Raw genomic sequence first — 24,584 nt, 5'->3', positions numbered from 1 at the left:
ACACACCAGAGAATTTAGGTGGGGAACAGGTGGGCTGAGACTTGAGGTGGCAAACTGGGACCAGACTGAAAAAGCTAGAATCGTCTCCCCCATCACATGCTCTGCCACAAGAGAGAGAGACTCTGTTGCAAAAGGGGGAAAAGCACAGCAAGGGACAGGCAGGAATCCAGACCCCTTTTGTTGTTCGTAGTTATTCGAAAATGACGTCTCCCACCCCTGTGTTTGAAGTGGTACAAACCACTCCACCACCTCATTCTGCTGAAGATACAGATCAGACCTCAGTCTGCGCATGAAAGCAGCGAACAAAGCTCATAGCCTTTGTTCCTCACTCTGCCCCTGCCTCTCCGTGCTACACTCTCCTGACTCTGCAAGCTTTCCCCTTGTTCTCCAGCCTGGTCGGTCTTTGCTTCCTGCTCCTTTCTCACCTTACCCACCTGGGCTGCCTTTCTGGGAACTGATATTGGAAAGCCTGCTGCTTTCCCCAATGATTTAGCCTTGCCTTTTGGCTACATATGCCTCAGCCTGACCTCACATGGAATTCCTCTATTGCCGCCTTCTCCAAGCTGGCACTGTCCTGATGCTGTCGGACTCCAACTCCCATCAGCCCCAGCCAATGTGGCCAATGGTCAGGGATGATGAGAGGAGTCCATAATGTCTGGAGGGCTGTGCTAATGTATGACTCGTTGATTCTCTGTTCACTTTTACATTCCAGATTGGATCCCAAAGGAGTTCTAATCTTGCAACGAGAATAAAGTGTGCAAATCGAGCTCATTATCATATCCACTTCCTTAATGTGAGTGGCCATGGCAGCTGTTTGGCTGTGCACGTGCCCACAATCCCATGCACATAGCATAGGAATTTACAGTCATACCTCATGTTGCGTCCACTTCAGGTTACGTGTTTTCGTGTTGCTTCCCGCGGCAACCCGGAAGTACTGGAACGGGTCATTTCCGGGTTTCACCACTCGCACATGTGCAGAAGCGCTAAATCACGGCGTGCGCATGCGCAGACGTGGCACTTTGGCTTGCATCAGTTCCGTGTTACCGATGGGCCTCCGGAACGGATCCCATTCGTAACACGAGGTTCCACTGCAAACTATTGTTTCAGGCACTCTCCAGATGTTCTGGACTACAACTCCCATCAGCTTCAGCCAGTGCACCCGATCCTAAAAGCTGTATAACAATCCCCAGGGAGGTTCGTCTGACGCCTAAGCCAAGCGAAAATGTTCTACTTCAACTTCTCTTAAATGTGTTTGTTGGAGGGGGGTGTTATTGGTTTGTTTTTATTCTAACTATTTATTTGTGCTTTTATTCTATATTTTCATCTTGTGAACTGCCCTGAGATCTTCGGGCGAAGAGTGATATATAAATTTAATAAATACAATAAATAAATTTTGGAAACATCATTTTTATCAGAGCAACTGATGAAGGCGGAAGAAGAAATGTTTTGCTATAATAATTTAACATTTCTATTTTGTTAGTCAACCTCATCAGCTGATGTGGAAATGTGGGGGACTGAACCGAAGAGTGGGAAAATGCAAGAAAATGAGATTGCCAGATTCTCCTACCCCTAACATCCTCAGTGGCTCAATCCTCAGCCGTTCGCTCAATGTGCGCAGGTCAATAAGGTAGGAGGAATGTCAGTGAAAGACAGTTTGTCCTCTATTACTGACCTCCTCCTGCAAGAAGAGAGTCGTGGGCTGGTTGTAGGGCGGACCCATGCAGAACAGCTCAACAGGGTGGCTCAGCCGGCTAGCCAACCACCCTCTGTGAATGGAGTGTGCACCCTGGGACACTTCCCAAAGCCCTTTGCAGCACAGAGCTGTGAAACAAAGGCAGAATAATTCCTCAGCCTTGGATCAGTGTGGAAAGGATTCCCTGGAGCCACTGCTTTAAGGCATTATAGAAACATGTACAACAACAACAACATAATTACTGTGAACTTAACAGAACACACATACTACTGCAGTGACTCCCATGATCTCCTCTCTCTCACACACAAATCCTCTTTCTGTCTCTGCTATCAGGACTACTAAGAGCTAGGCACTATGCTTTTTTTGGGGTAAAATCCTAAATTTGGAAACCTGGCATTTTGTCTTTGTCAATCTGGAGCAGCATCTGGAATTTCCGTGCCTCTCCTTCCTCCGGGGGATATACTTCCCCTCATGTACATTAATCTTCCATTTAAAGCTGCATCCCCCCTTAAAAGGCCACCACCCCTCCCTGATTTAATGCAGGCGACCTCCCCTCCAACAACAGCTCACATTTACCTCCTTAAGGATACAGAAATGCCCCGCATAATCTTTGCGCGCATTTCCATTACCCGCGCACGGTTTGGGGTTGCTTTGCGATCACCACATTAAGTGGCAGAATTTAATTTATTATCCTGAAGCACCCAAATGCATCAGAACACTCAGCTTCCCCCAGTACCAATTTTCTTGCTTTGTGATCACCTCCAAGGGCTATTTCCTTCACCCACCCCTTGCCCCCCCAACGGTGGCGTTTCCTTAACAAGATTTTACTAGTGTACATTTTTGATGCTATCGTTTCTGTCACTTATCCAGGGCCATAACAACATTTCGAGCCAAGCAGGGGACAGCCGTGGCGCCAAGCTGCTGACTCTTGATTCTGCCGTCCACAAATTGAGCCCTGCCTCATGACCCTAGGAAATCCAAGGCTCCTCCTACGCATACACACAACTTCAGAGCTGCCACTGTGTTTCAGGAGGACAAAAACCTAAGCAGCATTTTGTTCCCCCCACTCATAGCTTGGACCATCATTTTGGCCAACTATCTCTTCCGTGTGTGTGTGAGAGAGAGAGAGAGAGAGAGAGAATTAATCTATATGAATATTTTGGTGTTATTCAGAATAGAAGGATTTCTTCTCATGATGCACAAAGTATGGAATTTCTTCTTACGAGAGGCAGTGAAGGCCACCAACTTGAATGACTTTAAAAAAGGATTGGACAAATTCATGAAGGATAAGGTTATCAATAGCTAGCATCCATGATGGATATGTTCTTCCTCCACTCTTAGAGGCTGTATGTCTCTGAATACCAGTTGCTGGAAACAATATAGGCCAGTTGCCTTCTCAGCTGTGTTCTCGGGTACCCTGTGGCTCCTTGGGAGTTTCCCAGTAAGAACACTGATAACAGCAGTCAAGCTGGCCTGAAAGACAGGCTGTCTGAATAGTACCAACTGTCCCTTGGGATGCACAGAGTGTTGGATCTGCACATACTCCCTGTGAGGCACACCCAAGTGGGTCCCCTTACACTTCCCAGAATCCTCTGCCACCCAGCTGCACAAACCCTGCTACTGCCCAGGACCTGGCAGACGTTGCTAGACTACAATTCCCATCACCCCTGACCTTTGGCCATGCTGGATGGGACTGATGGGAGTTGGAGTCCCAACATCTGGAGGGCAATGGGTTGCAACCCCTGCAAAAACCAAAAACCTTTAGGAGTCTCTTGCTGTAGCCTCGGTCTCCAGAGGCAGTTAAACCACCCGCATGTTCTGAATCAGCAATGTGGGCCAAACAGGTTGATGTCACTAGCTTAAACATTTTGCAAGAGCCATTCTCCCTCTCACCACCACCGCCACCTGCCCCAACTCCAGCTGCAATGTCAATATTATCATAATGCAGGACTGCAGTGCCTGGCAGCTCCCATCATTTCTGAAATTCTGCCCATGAGGCTAGGCCTTTAAATAGCGAGATGCCGAATGCCGAGCCCTTTGAAGGCTGTCACCAGCCCGCCAGTTGAGTGCTTTTACAAGCGCAGTGTTTGTTTATACAGACTTGACAGACGGGACTGTTTGCACAGCTAGATTTCACAATGCAACAAGGCAGGTGACACGTGGCACACCCCTTCAAAGACATGTGTATGTGTGTGTGTGCATAGCCCACCTTGTATTCTATCTCATGGTGGAATCCATGCATGAGAACGTAAGAAGGCCCACCCAGTCCAAAGCCCTGTTCTCACACAGGCCACTTGGATGCCTGTGGGAAGCCCACAAGCAGAACCCAAGAACAAGAACGTTTTCCTTTCCTGTGGTTTCCAGCAACTGGCATTCATAAATCTGAGCATCAAAGATGCAAGGCTGGGTTAACCTTGAAACTACTATGAGGTGCTGATGTGTGTGTTTGTATTTTGAACCGGGGTCTCCAGCATCTTACCCTGCTGTGCTATTGGCGCTTTGGTCCCTTAGCAATCCAGACTTGGCTCTGTGGCTGAAGGGCACAGGAAGCAGAGTCAGACCGTTGGTCCCTCTAGTAGAATCAGTGTCTACATGGTCTCAGGCAGGAGAATCCTGGCCTGCAGAGCCTTGGAACTGAACCTGAGACCTTTTGTGTGCAAAACAAGAGATCAAAAACCAATCGAGGGATGACAGGTTTCTAGACAAACTTTCCAGCCAAGCCAGTTCTTCAGGCTGAGTGACTTCTCACATGGAGGAGCCAAGCAGACTTTGTGGCTGTGCCTTGCCTTGCCCTGCCTGACCCCACATATGACCTCCAGCCTATCTGTGGGCACTTCTCCTTGGCTCAGACCCATTTGGCCATCTCCTACCTATGTTGGAGTTTGATCCGGTGGCAAAGCTAGGCACCAGGCTTGACAGCTACAATCAATATAGGTATTTGTAAGCCTAGAAGAGCCCTTCTGGATCAAGCCAAAAGGGGCCCAGCGAATCCAGCATCCTATTTTCAGACTGGCCAACCAGTTGCCTACGAGAAGCCCACAAGCAGGACTTGAGAGGAACAACCTCTCTTCACCTCTGAGAGGAGGCATGGCTGGGAAGGGTACATGGCCTGGAGGGTGCCCTGAGGGCCAGATAGAGAGACTTAGAGGGCAGCATTCACCCCCTGTGGCTGAGATTCCCCCACCCATGCACTACTTCATTTCTTGCTCTGCTTCTGCTTGTCTCAAGTCACACCTGCCCAGCTGCTGGGGCAGCAGAGTGCCATTCAACAAGGTTTGATGCACAGTAGACCCGCTGAATTTAATGAGCATGGATAAGTTAGGTCCATTAACTTAATAGGCCAACTCTGAGTGAAAGCTAGTTGGGTAGTGCTGCCAGTATTTGCCGTGGTTCCCCTCTCCTGTTTTTAAAGAAAGCAGCAGGCTCTAGAAGCCACAATCTTAATTTTCCCTAATACTCTCTCTATGTAGTGCCACTGTAAGGCAGCGCTTTCCAAACTTTTCATGTCGGTGACACACGTTTTAGACATGCATCATTTCACAACACAGTCATTCACTTTTACTGGCAAACCAGAGGTCAATCTAACCCCTTTCCAGCCCCGGGAGTAGTGCAGAGAGCGTTCGCACGATGTACCTACACTGCAGCCGACACGCTAATGTGTCCCAGCACACAGTTTGGAAAGAAAGCTATAAGGCATCATGAGAAATTTAAATGGCAGCTCCAGGATCCGGCTGTCCACTCCTGCCCACAATTGGGTAAGCGATAGTCAAGTCATTAACATAGCTGGGGTGGGGCTGATAAGTCCATTTCAGACCTGGAACCAGCTCCTATGCCCAGAACAGTGACCCTCTGGGAAAGGGGGTCGTCTGCAGGCGGGTTGTCTTTCATCTAACATACTTTGAAAATAAAAATGTTTAAGGTTTGGGGTCAGGATGCAAGATGTTTGTGAAGCTTTGCCCTGGCTCATTTGCCCAATTCCCCTTCAGTGCTCCAGTGCAGAGGCTGCTCTACAAGTATATCCATATTCATAATTCAGCAGCTCCTTTTTAATTTTTTTAATTAAAGAAAACCTCTTAGCTATCCCCCTGGAATCAGTTATGCCACCATCACATTTCACACAAAGGAAAGAACTGTCTTCCATGCTGGTGGGAGGGGGGAGAGAGGGAAAAGCGAAGGCTATAAAATGTGCTGTAAGATCAATTAAAGATGAAAAACACACACTTGCAACTTTCTGATGGGAAGACCAAGCGATGGGCCTTGATAAGGGAAGGCGCCACTGGAGCCGTATCTCCGAGCAACAGGCAATCAAAGAGCCAGATAAGCATCTTTAGAAGAGCGCAAGAGACTCAGGACCCAACGGGCCATAAGAGAAGAATCACTTCCTGGTTTGGGATGGGTAGTAAAAATTTATGACCTATTAACCCTCCACAAACCTTTACAAATAGAATAAAGAAGTGTGTGTGGCGGGGACACAATGCATTTTCCAATAAATTGGTCATTGAGAGGAACACAGTGCCATTTTTGGAGGTCCGTTTGGCAATCTCAGCAGGAAGCTGGAATATTTACAGTAGAACACGACGTTACACAGTGGAGGAATGCCATTTGCAATCAAGAAGCTTCTATTCAAAGCTCTGCTTAACCAATTTGCTGCCTTTTAGTAAGCATCAGGGGTTGGGGGGGGGACCATAGGAAGCTGCCTTATACTGAGTCAGGCCCTATTGACTGGCAGCGACTCTCCAGGGTTTCAAGCATGGGTCCTGGAGATGTGGGGATTGAAACTGGGTCATTCTGCAAGCAAAGCAGATGTTCTACCACTGAGCCACGGTGCTTTGGGTGAGTGAATTATCATCTGCAACAGAGAGGATGAGGAAGAACTCCTCTCCCATGGCATCCTGGCCACACCCCCCCCCCAAAAAAAAACCCTAGACATGACATTGAACTGAGGAAGGTAGAATGCAGGCAGTGCTAAACAGAGGCATATCATGCAATTATTTCAGTTCCTTGTATTTCAAAAAACTGGGGAATGTGTGGCCTTCCGGACATGGCTGGACTCCAGCTCTTGCCATCTCTGAGCACTGGTCATGCTGGCTGGGGCTGGAGGACCGCAGATTTTGAACCCACTGCTCCAAAGGACATTGTCCTAACTCAGAGGGAACTGCCTCTTCTAAATAGAGGTATTCTGCCATCTCTCCCACACAGAAGGGAATGTTACTTCTTGGAGCACTGGCCCTCCAGATGTCATTGGATTCCAACTCCCATCATCCATGACCACTGGCAATGCTGGCTGGGGGTCAGAGTCCAACCATATCCAGAAGGCCACCGGTGCCCCAGCCCTGCATCAGGAGATCAAACCAAAGGGTTCTTGGCAGGAGCATACCTAGGAATCAGCCCAGATGGCGCCTACCAAGGATGCAGACTGAGGGGGGGGGCACAAATATTGTGAAGAAAGATGGAGGGAGCTGGTCACTGCCAAGGGTTCAAGGGATGCTGTCAATGCAGCTCCTGCCAAGGGTGTAAGAGAGCCTAGGTACACCTCTGGTTCTTGGTGAGTTTTCCCTTCCTTCTGTTGCATGCACAGATCCAGCTTTGTAGCATGGGTCTACAAAGTGTCAATGGGTGTCAAATTTCATCCTATGTTTTTTTTTTTGTTTTTTTAGGGGTGGGAAATTCAGGCACTTTAAAATGAAGCATATTCCAACAATAAGGCAAGCCAGTTAGGCTTGAAAGTGGTGCAAGAGATCCTCAAAGGAATAGTGGCATTTCTGCACATAAATCATTTGAAAAATGCAACTGGCGGTGGCAGTAAAGGACTGAATGCCAGTAGCAAACCACAGTAGCAAGAAACCACAGTAGCAGAGATCGCTCTTGTGCTCGGGTTCTGCTTGTGGGCTTCCCATGGGGCCACTGGGCTGGTCACTGTGAGGACAGGATGCTGTGCTAGATGGGCTCCCTTTGGCCTGATCCAGCTGCAGAGCTCTTCTTATGTCCTGACTGAAGAAGGTTGTCAAGAAAGGGCAGTGAAGAGTGTGGCCTGGAGGGAGCCTTGAGGGCCAAATCCTGGGAGGCTGCATTCAGACTCTGGGCCTGATGTCCCTCCTCCCTGAACTACAACGACACCAATGTCCATTGTGTAACTCGCACCTTATCCCATGAGCTGCCGGCTTAGAGCAGCTGCCCAGACGGTTAGGCCATTCACGATTCAAAACACTAGACTAAAAAGTAATTATTAAAACATTTCAATAAATACACTTGGCAGCTTGTGTGATGCCTGGATTAAAACTTTGCTTCTATAGAAAGGAGAGAGAGAGAGGAGAGGAGGGGGGATTGGGAGCCCCCCCTCCACTCCCCTTTAAACAACTTTCACAAATCAATTTTCTCTATGTGTTTCAGTTTCCTTTGACAGTTTAAACCTCAATCCAATCAGCAGTCTCCAGGGATTTCCGAATCACTAAAGATTAAAATCCTCCTCAAGCCCCAAGTGTTTTTGCTAATGCTGTGTGTTTAATAACTCCACTTGTGAGAGATTTTGCTGGAGAAAATCTGGCGGTGCTGAACCCTTCGAAAGCTATACAGCTGAATTAAAATGTAAGGCTGTGCTGTCCTTCTCTCTGGACGAATATGGTAAAGGTGCTGCCATGAATCACGGAAGCTGGTCCGGGGCTGACCTATCCCACAAGCTCTCTCATGCACTGAACCTGGGCAGAGTGAGACCAAATTCAGGCAGAGAGAATCTTGCTTATAACACTATGGAAGACATTAAGAGCAACCACAGCACTGAGACACGGAAGAGTTGCTAGGATCAGGTTAAGAAATTAAAAAGGGGAGGGAACAGAACACAGCATTTACTATGAGAGGAGGTTAACAGCTCGGTTTTAAATAATATATATTTAAATATGTATCTTTTCTCTGCTTCATACAACTACAGGCATTGTGCTCAAATTGTTAACAACTGGTTTCTGGCTAAGGGCCGCTCCAGACTGGTGGTTTATTTCGGGGTACATGAGTGGTGGATTTATCCTGGGCCATCCACACATCACTCTGCTTTATTTTTTCTGCTGCCTCAGTGTTATTGTCCTATTGCAACAAAAGCAGGACACCCCAGAAACAACAACACCCCCAAGCATTTTCAGTATAAAAAGTTGCAGGATTTCAGCAGGAAGTCATGCACTGATTGGAAACGTAACAAGATGTCTGCCTTGAAACGTTTGCAGGTGCAAACAACACTGAAGGTGAGACTGCATATAACCACCCTGAAACTGCCACAAGCACAAATCATCATGAATGCACAATAGGAAAGGATGGCTGGAGAGGCAAAGATGTTGTCTATTCCATCCATTCTCCATATATTGTAGAAGTAACTTTATAGCACGGGTGCGTAATGTGTAGCCCTCCAGATGCTGCTGAACTACAATACCCATCATGCCCAGCCAGCATGGCCAACATTCATAGATAATGGGAGCGGCAGTCTAACATCATCTGATCAGCCACCTCTGCTTTAGAGATGAAATGAAATAAGACGTAAGGAGACGACATCACTCTTTTCCAACCAAGCTCTGTATTTAAGTCAATCAGGTGTTGATCAGGACCTGGCTGACTGATCACAACCACCCCCACTTTCATTCTGCTTCCAAAAGATGACAACTACTCCTGACCCAGGAAGGGGGTAACAGACCAGGCTAATTCTGCCCTGAAAGTTGTGGTGGCGGCCACAGCTCCGTCAAGACGTCCCAGGGAGTCCTGCCCACCAATCGGGCACTGCCCTCCAGTCACATGGTCACAAACATGGCTCCTAGCACCTGCCTCAGTCTCACCTTCATCCCTGCACTACCATACACCTCCATTCATCAGTGAAAGCAAAGCTTCTTGTCTTTCACAATATTATCATCCGGAGGGCAGGAAACAACTCTTCCAAGTTCACTCTACAGCCACGAAAGGTTGAGGAGCAGTAAGTCAGCGCACAACTGATAACAGGTACCCTTGAGAAGACCATGCATGTCCATTCATAGGAATGTTCCCTACCTGAGGTAGCATCGGCCGCTGTTGAAATTCCTCGGCGATCAGAAGTTGGACGTGACGACCCTGGCATGCTAACGGGTTCAGAGCGAACAGGCTGGATCCTGCAATGCAAAGTGCAACAGGTGACTAGATGTAAATGCCGGTCCTCCAGCCCCAGATGCACGGAGGACAGCTGTGGTGTCTCAGCAGAGCTTGGCTCATACACAGAGGCACTTTTTCCTCAGAAAGTCTGTTTGTACAACCTGGGAAGGCTCAAGGTGCTTTCATGCTCAGGATGGAAACACCCTATGGAGAGCCATTCTGGTGCTGTGGTTAGAGCCGGGGTGGGGAACCTGTGGCCCTCCAAGTGTTGTTGGAATATAGCCCTCGTAATCTCTGACCCTGAGCCATGCTGGCTGGAGCGGAAGTGAATTGGAGTTCAACAACCTTGGGAGGGCACCAGATTCCTTAGCCCTTGAGGAACTAGGACGGGGGGGGGGGGTCACAAAGCTAATTGAATGAGCCTGAACATCATTCATTCATTCATTCCCTGTCTGTCTGTCTGTCTGTCTCTGTCTCTCATCTTCAGCTACCTCACAGGGTTGTTGTGAGGAGAAAGGGGAGGGCTTGAAAGGGGAGGGAAGGTGGGGTATAAATGTAACAAAGAAAGAAATATGGCACCATTCACAGACTAATTATCCTGCAGAACAATCCATTAGGAAGTCTTTCCGTATAAGCCTTTCCAAAATGAATTGAAACTGCCTGGCTCCTATTCTGGTGTAGTTCCCATTCTCTGGAAGAACATAAGAAGCATCTGCAGGATCAGGCCAGTGGCCATTCTATTCCAGCAGCCTGTTCTTAGTGGCCAACCAGATACCTTAATGGGAAGCCTGAACATAGGAACTGAGTGCAACGGCACTCTCCCTACTTGTGATTCCCGGCCACTGGCATTCAGAGGCATACCGTCTGACAGTGGGGGCAGAACATAGCCATCATGGCTGGTAGCCATTGATAGCCTTGTCCTCAATGAATTAGTCTAATCCTCTTTTAAGATCATCCACGTTGGTAGCCATCACTGCCTCTTAATGGGAACTAGCTTCCTTGGGTGCCCCAGAGTCCTAGTATTATGAGGGGGGAGGGGAACCTTTCTCTGTTTTGTGCAGGAGATGTTCCCATTGGATTGTGCTAGCGGCTCAGTTGAACTGTCCGCCTCCCGCTCCTGCCCAAGTCTGCCTTCAGCACACTCTCAACAGATCTGTCCTGCCTGCTTTTACGATTTTATATATCCATATCAATCCAAATGCATTAGAATGGGGTAGAGAAAACCAGAGAGTACAAGTGAGGTTAAATAAGCGATGTTCTTCTCCACTCAGGTTATGAGTCACTCTAAGAAAGAACAGAAGCCGTGAACCAGCATTCGCTTCTGCTTTGTTATCCCGGGATGTTATCGCTGCTGGCAAAGGAGCATATTTCTACCATATGATTTAGCTGTGCCCGGTAATAACAAAATAATGAAAAACTATGTGTTTTATACACGAGAAGGTTATTCAAGGCATTCCTCAGTTCAGCTTGAGTACCAGAGCAGCGGAGGCTGGTCCATACGGGGGAAATGGCGCACAGCCCCACCAAGCTCAGTCTGCCCTCAGCCAGCCGCCATCTGCCTGTCCCCTTACTTACAACCAGTCAAGCAGGTGGCACTGACCGTCAGTTTCCTCAGTCTCATTGTTGCCCCTTGTAGAACTCATCAGAAAAGATCATGGGGGTCATTGGCTCTGGCTCCATTGCTGGGCTCCCTGCATCTTACTAGTAGACCTGAAGGAACATCTCTGCCCTCATTGTTCAGCCTGGACACTGAGGTCCAGCTATGAGTGCATTCTGCCGGTTCCCTCATTGTGAGAAGTGAAGTTACTGGGAACTAGGCAGAGGGCCGTCTTGGCCGTGGCACCCACCCTGTGGAACACCCTCCCATCAGATGTCAAACAGATAAACAATTATATGACTTTTAGAAGATACGAGAAGGCAATCCTGCACAGGGAAGTTTTTAATGGTTGATGTTTTATAGTGTTTTTAACATTTTGTTGGGAGCCGCCCAGAGTGGCTGGGGCAACCCAGTCAGATGGGCGGCATATAAATAAAAGTATTGTTTTGATTTTGATTATTATGGAACACGAGCCACCACTGCATGGAAGTGACTGAGCAACTGTGCTCAGCTGTTGTGCCCAAATGGAGGGGACTTTGCCCCTCACTCGGCAATTGGGGCCAGTTAAAGACCCATTGCCAACACAGCCCTCAGAAGACTGGCTTGATGGGATTTGGCCCACATTTTATGCGAGAGAATCACTTTTGTCAGTAAGCAGCTGGTTGTGTATGGCCAGAGGGATAACAACCAAGGAAATGCAAAATGAATAGTGTTTTTGTCTCGGTCTCTCTCTCTCTCTCTCTCACCTGAGACTGTTGAGATCCAGGTCATCCGTATCAAAGTCCAGGAGAGGCTGTGGGGTATCGTTAGGGCCGTGTGACTGAAGCACTGAAGAGCTGGATGAGATGACCGTGGTTTGGCCTGAGGGGTGGATGGTCTTGAACTGGAACTGCGGGCCCATCCACAGGCGCCGGTGAGGTCCGGTGTGAGTCACAATTTCAACCTAGAAGGGGAGCATCCAAACAGGGTTAAAGCAGTGCTTAATGGCTGTGATGCAACTACATCCTGTAGTCTTTATCAGCAGGTTCTGTCTATATCCCCCAACTGCTCCATGCAATAACTGAATTGTTGGATTCAGAGTGTCCTAAAGATCTCTGGAAAGAATTGCAATAAAATGGCAGCCCTGTGTTGAGTGCTCCTGCAGGGCAGATTTCTTAACAGTCTGACACAGTCTTGTGATGCAACAGCCAAAGGAGCTCAGTGGACCCTCTATATACTCAGTGAGAACAGGGGGATGCTGTTTTCAGCAGCAGCCTTGCATCTGACATACCATCTAGTTTCATCATCTGCTTTCATCTAAAAAGGAAAACACCCCACTCTACTCAATAGTGTAGTGTCAAATTCAGAAGTGCAGGGTCACTTCAAGATAGTCACAGACATGCCCCTCAGAACAGTGTCCCCTTCTACTGCATCTGCCAATCCCATGAGCCTTTCAAGTGCAATCCCAGGAGCCCTTGTGCCAACCTTTGAGGCCTGTGGAGAGCTGGAGTTGGATGAAGGTTTAGAGGGTGTTTGCCGGCGTTTTCAATTGTGTTCCCAATACCCATGATTTCACTTAAACATGTGGTGCCTCAGAAGGTAACCTCCACATAAATGGGGAATTGCCTTTACTTCAGAGGCCAGGTGAAGCTTTATTTATTTAATTCTCCATGTCTTTTAAAGGTATTTCTAAGCACTTCCATGCACTGCTTTTTTCTACTGCTTTATTACTTTACTGTTTTTTAAGCTTTACAGCATCAACGGTATTTTATTACGTTCTGGACTGCTGGAAACAAACTGCCACAGAATCGATGATGAAGGGTGGCATTAAAAACAGAGAAATTGTTTAATAAAGAAATAAATTATAAAGTGAAGATAAAATAATGCCACCGTCATAATGCCACCCATGACAGAAAAAGCAGCAACATCAGATTCGGAGACCAAAGTGAAGTGGAGAGGAAAAAAAAAAGAGTTTAACTATCTTGCATGCAAGAAAGTAAAAGGAGTTTTCTGAAGACTACAGGTTCCAACATCATAGAAGAATAGAGCTGCTTTGCTTGGGGGAGGCAGAAAGACAAGGCCCCCAAATCTAAATCGACACAGAATGTGGCCTTCCAAAGTCATTTTCATTCCCTACAACGCTGGCTTCGTATTTGTAGAGATACGATTCCTTGGCTGCTGCATTGTCTCTACTGATGCTCAAATTTCAGTGCTCCAGGTGACTTGTGATTGTTATAACAAGTACCCCCCCCCCCGCCTTTATCACAGTCTTGCTGTTGGGCGATTCTTTCCCAGCCTAGGAAGACGAGCACACAGGCCGCTCCGTTCTCAATCCGCATTTCCCCTTCTCGTGGGGGTAGCTCAGGCTGTCTGCCTGATGCAGGCAGCTCGTTTGCGCCGCTATGTAAATTAGGCCACGACTAAAGCATTCTGTATATTTTAAGCTCGAAACCATCAGCGCCGCAGAGCCCGAGAGGTAAACAGATGCCTCTGCAATTTCACCAAGGGTACAAGCCAGATGTTCCCATTCACTCCCCCGCCGAGCGCAGGACAAACATATTGTATGTACTTCCCAATGACAGCACGCATTACCCACTCTTCTAATTGAGAAGTGGAAGCGCAGGGCAGGGTTTCTTCACTGCATGCTGTTACTGCGAATGGCAACACTTTCGTCTGGAAAAAGACACACGCACGGCGGGGCTTCTAATCTAAAGTGGCTGGCTCAGGGATCGTGCGCGCCTTTTGTGCTCCGAGATCGCTCTTAACAAAAATAACCAAAGTACTCCTGATTACCCCTTGAGCAGCCCCAAAAGAGTTCTGCTGGGTTTTTGTGTGTGTGTTTTTTTGCTTTACAATATGTCATGTTCCAGTGGGTGTCCGGAATTTGTTGGCCATCAGCACTCACATGCATGCTTGAGGAATTCGGTGGATGTCTGAAAAGTGGCAAACACTGGCAGTCACCAGAAAGCAATGAACAGGACCCACTGGAGTACAACCAGGCACGTGGGCTCTGTTTTGCTGCTTTGAATCTTTGCTTGGGGATTTTCACTCTGTTGCTATTAGCTCCTAGGTGTTGGACACCTGTAGTTAAATCAGCACAGCCTAGGGATGGGCAAACCTGTCAATTTCTGATTTTTCCAGTTCCTCACATTTCCGCATTAGTTTGAGATATTCCTCATGAAAATTCATTTGCACGAATTTATTCTAATATACACATGATTGTGTGCAAGCTGGCCTAATACACACATTTTTGCAAAGAAATGTCTCCTAAAACAGTGTCATTTTAAACATTATTTTCAGAAATATATGCATTATTATGCACACTTTTCTGCAGGATACACACTACTTGTGGTTCTCGTCCAAATCCCCTAGAGCTCCACCCAAAGATCCTGATCCACCAGCTCTGCAATGCAGAGGGCATTCTGTGATTGTGTGGCAAAAAGCAACATGGTGGGTGTTAATCCAATGAGCACCCACCTGATATCAAACTTCACTGAGGACCCGACAGACAGGTCCAATCCGGGCTCAACTTTAATCACACAAACATCCCACCAATGTAGCCAACCTAAAGAAAGGGTGGGAAACCTGTGGCCCTCCTGAGCTTGCTGGACTCCAACTCCCATCACCTCTGACTATTGCCTATGTGGCTGGGGCTGGTCGGAAATGAAATCTGACAGCGACTGGAGGGCCACAGGTCCCTTGCCCTTGCCCTGGGACCATGCACACCACCTGCAATATCTATACCTGAGAAAGCCACTCTTCATCTTCTTGCCCACTGTGGTCTGATGCTAAGCTGTCGTAAGATTCGTGCCGTGTGATCGGTCCTGGACTTCCCAGAGGAACCACTGTGTAAAAAAAAGAGAAAGGGGAGGGAGAAAATGAGAGAGGGTCAAAATAATGTCCAGAAGACGCATGGCATAGTTCTGTAGCTCAGGCTGAGCCTAGGTGCGAGACATCTTGGGAACGGTGTGTAAGAAACCATAAGGAAAGCCTGCTGAATCAGGCCAATGGTCCAGTATCCTGTTTTCACAGAGGTGAACCAGATGCCTTTGGGAAATCCACAAGCAGGACCTAAGCACAAGAGCACTCTTCCCTCCTGCCATTTCCAGCAACTGGTATTCAGAAGTGTTCCTGCCTCCGACCGTAGAGGCAGAGCATTGCCATCTTGGCTAGTGGCCATTGGTTGTCTTACCCACCATGAAAATACAAGCAGCGCCCACTGTATCAGAACTATGGACCATCGCATGCAGGATCCTGCTTCCAACTTTGGCCAAGCAGATTCTTGTGATAAGCCCCCCAGCAGGACATGAAAGCAACAGATCTCCGTCACTGCAAGTCCTTGGCATCTGGTGTCCAAAGATATATTGCTCCTCACCCCTGCAGTTCAGTATAGGTACTATGGTTAAAGGGAGCTGACAACTTTGAGTGTTACAGAGATGCCACACACCTAAGCAGATAAGAGGCTTTCCCATCATCTGCTACCCGATCCTTTTAATGGGAGATGCTGGCCAAACAGACTAATTTCCAGGTTAAGTGTAAAGCCCAGCACTTTAAACACTTAGAAATAAACCAATACACCACAAGCAAACAAAGAGGGAAGGGACTGCGGCTCGGTGGTAGAACATCTGTTCTGCATGCAGAAGGTCCCAGGTTCAATCCCCGGCCTCAGGGATTGGGAGAGATCCCTGTCTGAAGCCCTGGGAGAGGCTGGGAGAGACTTCCTGTCTCAAACCCCGGAGAGCCACTGTCATTCAGGATAGGCAGAGCAGTACTGAGCTATTTGGACAAAATGTGTCTGTTAACTTTTCAAATATAATATAATTAACTTTAAGAATAGCATGAACCAATACAAACAACAAATGTTAGGTCCTGGTCACCAGGTACAAAGTAAAATTGCATTTGTGATGTGCATAAAGCAGAAAATAATTGCAGCATGTTAAGTTAAATAACTAAGCCAAAAAGATGTATGAGTTACAGGGAATCTAGGTTCCTCCGGGCGACAGTTAATAAAATCAATAAATATAAACCAATCAGCATCAAAAGTATATTTTTTTCTGTTTCTCCACACACCACTCTACAGTGCAATGTGTCTGTAACTTTGCTTACCGTTTTCTTTGTTCACTTTAGGGGAAGAGCCATTGCTCAGTGGAAGAGCATCTACTTTGCAGGGATGGATCTGCTCTGAAACTAAGGGCGCTTATGTTTCAGGGCCCCTCATTCCAGAGGCGCCCCAGAAGCAACTTTATTCCACGTTGCTTAATTTTTTTTTTTTTGGAGTCTAGTAGACCCAATTTGAGTCATATGGCTCAAATTGATGATTTTGTTGTTGTATATATTTCAACAACCCCAAAGTGAGTAGCACAAGTGTTTTAAAGGTGTGGTGATTTGTCATGGAACAACCCCATTGAAGAAGATAACAGGTCATACCCAGAACTCATTTCTGGTTGTGAAGGGCGCCTATGACAGTTCAAGCTACAGAGCCCCCCAAAATGTAGGTCTATCACTGCTGCTTTGCATGCAGAACATCTCTGGTTTAATCCCTGGCATCTTCAGATACAGCTGGGAACATCCTCTGACTGAATTCTCGGAGACTCCCAGTCTGAAATCTTAGGGAGCTGCTGCCAGTCAGAGTAGACAATGCTGCCCTAGATGGACCAAGGCATTTGGATGGGGTATATGGCAGCTTCCTCTGCTCCCGTTCAAACTAGCTGCTTGTGTCTTCCAGCTGGCAGTGACAAAGGAGCATGGCGAAACAGCTTCAAGTAAACCTGACAGCTCCAGAGCCGTCTCACCCCTTGACAAGCGCCACCGTCAACGATACAGTGCCCGCCGCAAAGTTTTCAGAAACTGTCCACTTTAGGAGACGCAGGAGCCAAGCTAAGCCGCAGTGACAAACCGCCTCCTCGGGCAGTGCTGGGCAGGCCGCCCTCGTAAGCACAGCGCTTCTCCCCTGGCCTAGGGAGTCGTAACCATCAAGCCGCCTTGACGTTAATGCTACTTATTTGAAGCTGCCTTGACAATTAAGTTGGCCGAGATCTTTTTGGCAGGTGGGAGCAGATGATTTACATCTCGGCAGCAGCTGTTTTGCCAAACAGCCATATTTTATCACCGTTAAGTGAAATCTATAACCGAAAGAATACAGCCGCGAGGAGCCTCCCCACCCTGCCTCTGATCAGGACACCTCGGGGGACAGGGGATTTGTCCGCCGTCTGGGGACGTCCGGAATTCAGGGAGACGTAATGTGTGTGGGAATACCGGGGGACATGAATGGGTTGCCAGAACGAGGAAAGATCGGGATTAGAGAATGACGGGGCTGTGGGAAAAGAGGGAAGTTTTAATGTTGGCTCCCAGCCGATTCTCCCTGGGTCATTAAAATGAGTGTCAAGTGAGCTTACGGTACGGTCAGTGCCTGTCCTGTTGAGGAAAGAGTAGAGGCTTCAAACACTGTCTTCTTGCAGGGAGGGAATGGGCTGTAAACCTCGAGTCCTTTTTGACATTGCTTCTTAAGGGACACAGATCTTTTAAGATCATAAAAGATGCTGTAGCTCAGGGGTTGAGCACCTGCTTGGCATGCAGAACTTCTTGGGTTCGATGCCCAGCATGTCAAGGAAGAGCTGTGAAAGGCTCTTTGCCTGAAAGCCTTGGGAGAGCTGCTGTCCGTCACGGTAAACAGTACTGAGCTAAACGGGCCAATGGCCTCACGTGGTATAACTAATTTAACCATGATGCTGTTTTAATGGGAGTGTTTATTATACATTTCAATTACAGATGTTTTAATGGAGCTGCTTTGCTATGTATTTTGACTACAGGTAGCTGTATTTTTGTAACTGGTTTTATTCCTGTCATTTTGTTGTCATCTGTGAACAAGACGTTGCATCTGCTGGAAAAGAAAGACAGGGAAACATGGGGACTGGGGGTGTCGTTGTGAGGTGGCACACAGGCAAAAGATTTATACGATCTGAAGAGAAGCACATAGGGACCCTCAAAGCTTACAGTATCTCAGAGGAAGGCCCTTGTCAGGGGATGAGAAAATACTGCAACATTTTGCCGAAGTGCAGGTCCCGCTTGTGTCAATTAGAACTAAAAAGCACAAAGAATTTATAAATGAACCAGCTTTAGAGTCTGCATATTGTGAAGAAAAAGGGGGGGGGGCGGAAGAGTGGGGAAAGAACGAGGGAAATGTTGCTTCAGGGGTAACTTTGACGTGTGAAGTTTCTGCCCACTCCCATTTTTTATAACGGTGCTGTAAACTAGTTAATAATGGGAAAGAGACACATATAGGACCGTAAATAGATGTTGGCGCCTCTATAAATCCATACACTACGTGCGTTGTTGTTGTTAATTACTTGCAAATCTTAATGTTAGCCACAACTGGTTCTAGGCTCTCCGCATCAGCTGGTCTCCTCTGTTGTAACACTGAAAGACCAAGAGCCCAGAGCCAAGCTGACTTGAAAGTAACCCCCATTGATTTCAAGTAAGTGTGCTTACAACCACAGCCAAAATTCTCCCTCTCTCTCCTTTTGATTGCTGCTGTACTGCCCTTTCCCCTCCAAATCCAATAGCCTTCTCTGCCATAGCAAAAAAAAAAGGGGGGGGGACTGCAGATAACACTACTGATTCTTGTGGTTCCAGTTTCAAACGACAAGTAGAGACCCAGCAGCAAGAGATCACAGTGTGGCATGCTCCCGTTTCTCTGTTCCAGCCAGTCATCCAACCACATACCCACTTTCGGGATACTCCATTCCATCTCATTCACCCTGATTTCCATTACCCCCACAATTCAGCATTCTGTGGTCACTAAGCATGCTCAGTATACACTGGGCTGCAAACAGTTGGGTTCCCTCGAACATGCTGCTATTCTCCCTTTTGTGTCCCGGAAGCATCGTTATGGCTATGCAAAGCTGCTAATAACTCAGTGCCTGGTATTAGTAATTAGAATGTACATTAAGAAGCCGCTTTGCATTATCTCTATCTATCTATCTATCTATCTATCTATCTATCTATCATCTATCTATCATCTATCATCTATCTATCTATCCCCACACACAAGTTAAGGCAGCTTTGGCCACACATGGCCAAGGAATGGGTGGGGCTATTCAAAGGAGGTGGGGCTACGGAGGTTTTACCATGCTCAAAACACCTGTGCCATCACAAAGGATACCAGGGCAGAAACAAAAATTAGTGTGCACATCATAGACAATGGCAATTCTATTGTGCCATCTTCAGATCACTGAGAGGCTGCTTTTCTATATGCAGATCCTTTTCTGCTCATGGGGTAGCCTCCAAACCATGTGATCCCGCACCCACCCTGCCAGCAATGAACTTTTGCCACCTTATCTGCTATTTGCTTGAGCCAGGCCAACAACCAGGAGGGTGAATAGTTTAGTTCAGAGAGTTGAAGATGACAGGGCAGGGCCGTCACTAGCATTCAGTCCAGGAACGGCTTTAATGTCACATCTGCTGTTTGTGTGAATGAGGGCTTTGTTTTTCCTGCTGGCTCATGGCTGACCTGGAGAAATGCATACTTTTTAACAACTCAGGCGCTTGGAGGCAAGCTTGATATTCAACACCATTTTTTTTATTGGGGGGAGGGGGCCAAACAGAATTCACTTTGTCAAAGTCACCAGGACTGGGGTGCGAGTGGGACCCCACAGTGGCTACCTTGGCTTGTGCAGGCTGCTCTTCTAGCGTGGTCATGTTTCCTACTCTATGGAGGAACAGCCCTGTCATGGAAGGGCTACCCAGCCCAAGTCCAGTTTTAAAATAAAGAACCAAAAGGAGGCAGAGCAGCAGGAGACGCCCTGAACCATCAACAGCACCTGGAGAGCAGAACGAGCAGGCACAGAGATCCCCTGAACATAGCCTTCCCCCCTATGCTGTGATGCATTGCATGGCTATTTAAATTTTTGGAGATTTGCATTTAGAGCGGGCATAGGCAAACTTGGGCCTCTAGATGTTTTGGGACTACAACTCCTATCATCCCTAGCTAACAGGACCATTGGTCAGGGATGATGGGAACTGTAGTCTCAAAACATGGAGGGCCAAGTTTGCCTATGCCTGATTTAGAGATCTGGCAAAGGGTCTTAGCTTGGTGGCAGATCATCTGCCCGCGTGCAGAAGGTCCAAGATTCATTAGGTAGGTCTGGGAGTGTCCTCTGCTGACACCAGTCAACACTAAGCTAGAAGGACCAGTGGCCTGACTCAGGGTAAGTCGGTTTCCTACATCCCTATCAGTACTTACAAATCAGGATATGCAAATTCTATGCAAAATCTGTCCCCTCTGCTCTCTTTTTTAAGCGATGCAGTTCCTCCTCTTTCTGCAATGCATTAGAGACTGCTGGATCCTGGATTAGATTATGTGATCTAGCAAGCCTCTTCTGATGCTCTTATCTTTGGGATCTTTTTTCCGATGTATTTTTTTATTTATCTGGATTTATGAAAAGAAAGCACAGAAGCCACATCAGTGGTACATAAAGCAGCTAAAAGGGTGCTGAACAATTGCGGCCTGATCCCTGCAGGAGCAGAACCACACGGTGCTGCAGCGATTAAAAACGACAAAGCAGCCCAAATCCCTAAAAGCAGCACATCTTGCTCGTGTGATCCACTGCAGCTCTTCCTTGCCCTCCGACACAAGGGGACAATAGATGCTCAATTATTAATCTTTTCAGGTTTTCTATCAGCAGCTCAATGCAGAGATCTGGTTTCCTTTTCCTCTCATTACATTCCTCCCAGGAGAACAGTCACAGACAGGGTATAATTACGAAACAGACATCTCTGTGTGCTGCAGAGAGATCTTTGACATGGTGGGTTCTCGACGACTGCAGGTGTGTTGCTTCCCCCCACAGAAGAAACTCAGTGTTGTGGAACCATTCTGAACTTAAATAGGGACAGAGATAGATATATAGGTAGCTAGTAAGCTGTTGTTTCAATAGGGCTGCTGACTCAAAATTGCCAGAATCCAGGATATATGTGTATGAATGTGTGTGTTCACTGACATTCACATTGGATGATGACCTGGGAAGACTGAAATAAAACCAGGCAAAGCACACCCTCATCAAACAGCCACTGGGGCTGAAGGGCAAATTGGCACCCACTCTGTACCAGGGGCAACTGAACGTTGCTTCCACATGGGATAGTATCCTCCACCACACCTGAGGGCAACAAGCTACCTTGGGCAAGGCAAGGCAAGCTACTCGGGGCACAGGAAAACTGCCTTATATTGAGGGTCAGGCAATTGGTCCATCTAGCTCACTATTGTCTACAGGGTCTGGCTAACCCAGGAGATAGTGTGGGAGACCTTTTGGATCACACATGGTCTTAGTCCAAAGAGGAAGTCTCATATAGCCCTTCCTGTCCAGGAAAGTCCATTGGCTAACCTGAATGAGCCTGATTCACTGCCCAAGATGATGATAATTCGAAATGCAGTTCTGCTCACTCACTATACTGAGAAGCTGCCTACAAAACTGAAGTTTCCCATTTCTAGCCCCAAGAGCTCCTGATGCTTGCAGCCTCCCCGACAACTTTGCTCCTCGGGAAACGGAAAGACACTGGCCTTCACCCACAGGACTGGATGGCCTGATGCACACATGCATTTGGACCAATCTCATTATTTAAGTCGACATTGAACGTCAGAGCTTCCCCAGGCTGCCTCTAGACACCTCAGGCGGAGAAGGAGGAGGGAAAGGCATGAGGCAGCAGTGGCGGGAGCAGCAGCAGCAGCAGCAGCAGCAGGGGGTGCCATTTTCTGTTTTGCCTCAAGCGGCAAAACGTCTTAAGTTGGCCCTGGTGGCCCTGGATCAATAATCACCTTCACCGCACATGACTATCAACTGTCAAGGGGGAGATCAGCTTGGCCCCATCCATTGGCCAGTGAAGGAGCAACTGCAGAGAGCCTGCTTCTGCTCTCGGTGTCAGAAAGAACACCCAGCGCTAACTGCTTGGTGCTCTACGACTGGAGAGCAGAAGGAAGGCTCTTGCTGTCCTCAACCATCCGCCAAGGGACCCGGGGCTATTAGGAAGCTGCTCCTTCTGCTTCCCAGGGATATCATCTTCATGAGGGGGAGACCTGCTCGGTTCCATCCATCGCCCAGTGCAGAAGCAGCTGCAAAAAGCTTGCTTTGCCACTCCCAACTCTGAAAAAGAACACACTATAAGATCTTTTTAATCTATGAAATAGTGCTCAAAGTTGGCTTTCCACCCTCCTCCTTCCCAATCCCCTTTCCTTTTGTGTTGTGTCCTTCAGATTGTAAGTCTTTGGGCAGGGGATGGTCTCATTTTTTAAAATTGTTATAAACTTCTCTCGGAGTTTATCAAATAAATAATAAAGAAGTGTTTAGTGAGCTGACCCCCTGCCTGCAGTGCAGTTAATGCACATGGCTGGGGAGTTACAAGATGTGCAGGCCTACCCACATGCTGCAAGCCACTTTTTTAAAAAAAGCATTTGTGAGGTCAGGACCAAATTTAGTACAAAAAGGCATACAGACGGCATCCCTTGTGAAAGGCACCCCTGTTAAGATTGGGGCTGTGTGAGCAACATGCAGCTGAGTAGCGTTGGGTTTTTTAAGCACAGAAAGCCTGCCGCCAAAGATCCAAACAGCGGCAACAAATACATTCTTCTCTTGTGTTGGAGAATAAACTCAGGGGCGAGGGCCTACTGTGAAATCAGCCTGATGGGGCCATCTTTAAAGAGTTACGGAAGAGGTAACTTCTTTCTATAATTCACCGACTTCAAAAGTATGTTTGACATTATTGTCGGGAAAATTATGTTAACCATGGATTACTGTTACAATCAAAGTATGTAGTGAGAAGTCAAGAGGCTTAGTAGTAAATTTTCAAAGCGGAGCGCGGGGATTTAGCCGTTTGACTCCCATTAGCGTCAGGAGGGCTCGCACAGCTAAACCCTCGCACGCCGCTTTGAAAACTGACCTCTCCGCATTGATGGAAACCCCCCTCCCCAAACGCTCTCCAACCACCACCATCTTTTTTAAGAAGTTCCAGATGACCAAGCGAGAGCAGCAAAAAAGAACCATTTCAGCATGTTATTGTTGTTTGTAGGCATCTGAAAGTTATTTTAATCCCCCCCCCTCCTGCCCTCAGAACTACTCCCAGGGTTTGAGAGCCACACAGGGGACAGACCAGTGTTTACTACCGAGATACAACGAACATGGACACACCCAGAGCCACAAAGGGATGTAAAGATCGCAGCAAATTTCTCACATCTGCATAAACAGTCCCAAGTTGATGACTACATCTTGGTTGGGTCTGTTTATGAAACGGCTGCACAGAGCAAGGGGGGGCAGTGTTTTCTGAGCCCCCAGAGAGGCTCCACCTGTCCGAGATAGTTCGGCTCGATGGAAGAACGGAAGCCTGCCCTGTTTCTACTCATTTTGCTCTGTCATACGCTCAGCAAAAGGAATTATTTGTACTTCCTTTCACCACTTAACCTCTCTGTCTTCAGGAAAAGGGCAACACAGTCAGGTCTTAAGGAGAGGGAGGGGGAACCCTCCTTTTTGTTTCCCCATGGGCCGTGGACGCTGACGTTTCCACTTACAAACGCCTTTCAAGTAAACGAGAGGTAATGCAGGCTGGCTCGCAAAAGGTTGTGTTAAGACACGGAAGTGCTTATCGCAATGACCTTACCACTTAATATGAGGAGTCTTGGGCAGCGACATGGGGCCAGGTTTCCGCTCCTTGAAATCACCGTACATTCGGTTTCACAGAAAGTGTTTGGAGCGGGGAAATGATTGATTGAGACAACCGCTTTTGATTTCACCAGAGTGAAACACAGGGACTTGCACTTATACTGAGTCGAATTATCAATCCACCTAGCTCAGTACTGTCTGCACTGACTGGCAGCAGCTCTCCAGCATTTCTGGAAGGGGGCTCTCTCCCTGCTGTACCAGGAGGTGCTGGGGGTTGACCCTGGGGTCTTCTGCAGGCTGTGTACCTTCTGTAGCTGGCCATGGAAGTGAGCTTTGCAACTACAAGTTATTTGTCAGGTGAAGGTTTCCAACGGGGCTGAGCCAAAGCAACTTCCTCCATTTCGCGCCAGCTTTCCCGAGCACCAAAAACTGCTTCCCTTTCCCGAATACATATTTGGATCACTCTGGTGCTGTTCTCCTTGACACCCCATCTTCCTTCCTGGCCACGGAGCCCTGTTAGCTCTGGGGACTCCATGCCAATGTCATTCCCATTGCCAAGTCTAAAGCAACAACGTCA

The 24,584-nt window shown here is 47.6% G+C and overlaps 1 protein-coding gene across 6 annotated transcripts in view; it reads right to left on the bottom strand.

The window, feature by feature from the left end:
- The window catches only part of BCAS3 (BCAS3 microtubule associated cell migration factor), a 454,783-nt gene that overhangs the window by 204,823 nt on the left and 225,376 nt on the right, over positions 1-24,584 (bottom strand). For all 6 annotated transcript variants that reach the window (XM_083714443.1, XM_083714445.1, XM_083714447.1 and 3 more), the window contains 3 exons: positions 15,111-15,211; positions 12,134-12,330; positions 9,713-9,810 (listed from right to left, as the gene is read on the bottom strand). In XM_083714443.1, the coding sequence (XP_083570569.1) occupies positions 9,713-9,810; positions 12,134-12,330; positions 15,111-15,211 (396 nt within the window). The remainder of the gene's footprint in view (positions 1-9,712; positions 9,811-12,133; positions 12,331-15,110; positions 15,212-24,584) is intronic.

This window comes from Podarcis gaigeae (genome assembly GCF_964106915.1).
Source record: "Podarcis gaigeae genome assembly, chromosome: 15".
Lineage (NCBI taxonomy): Eukaryota > Metazoa > Chordata > Lepidosauria > Squamata > Lacertidae > Podarcis > Podarcis gaigeae.
This window is presented reverse-complemented; position numbering and strand designations above follow the sequence as displayed.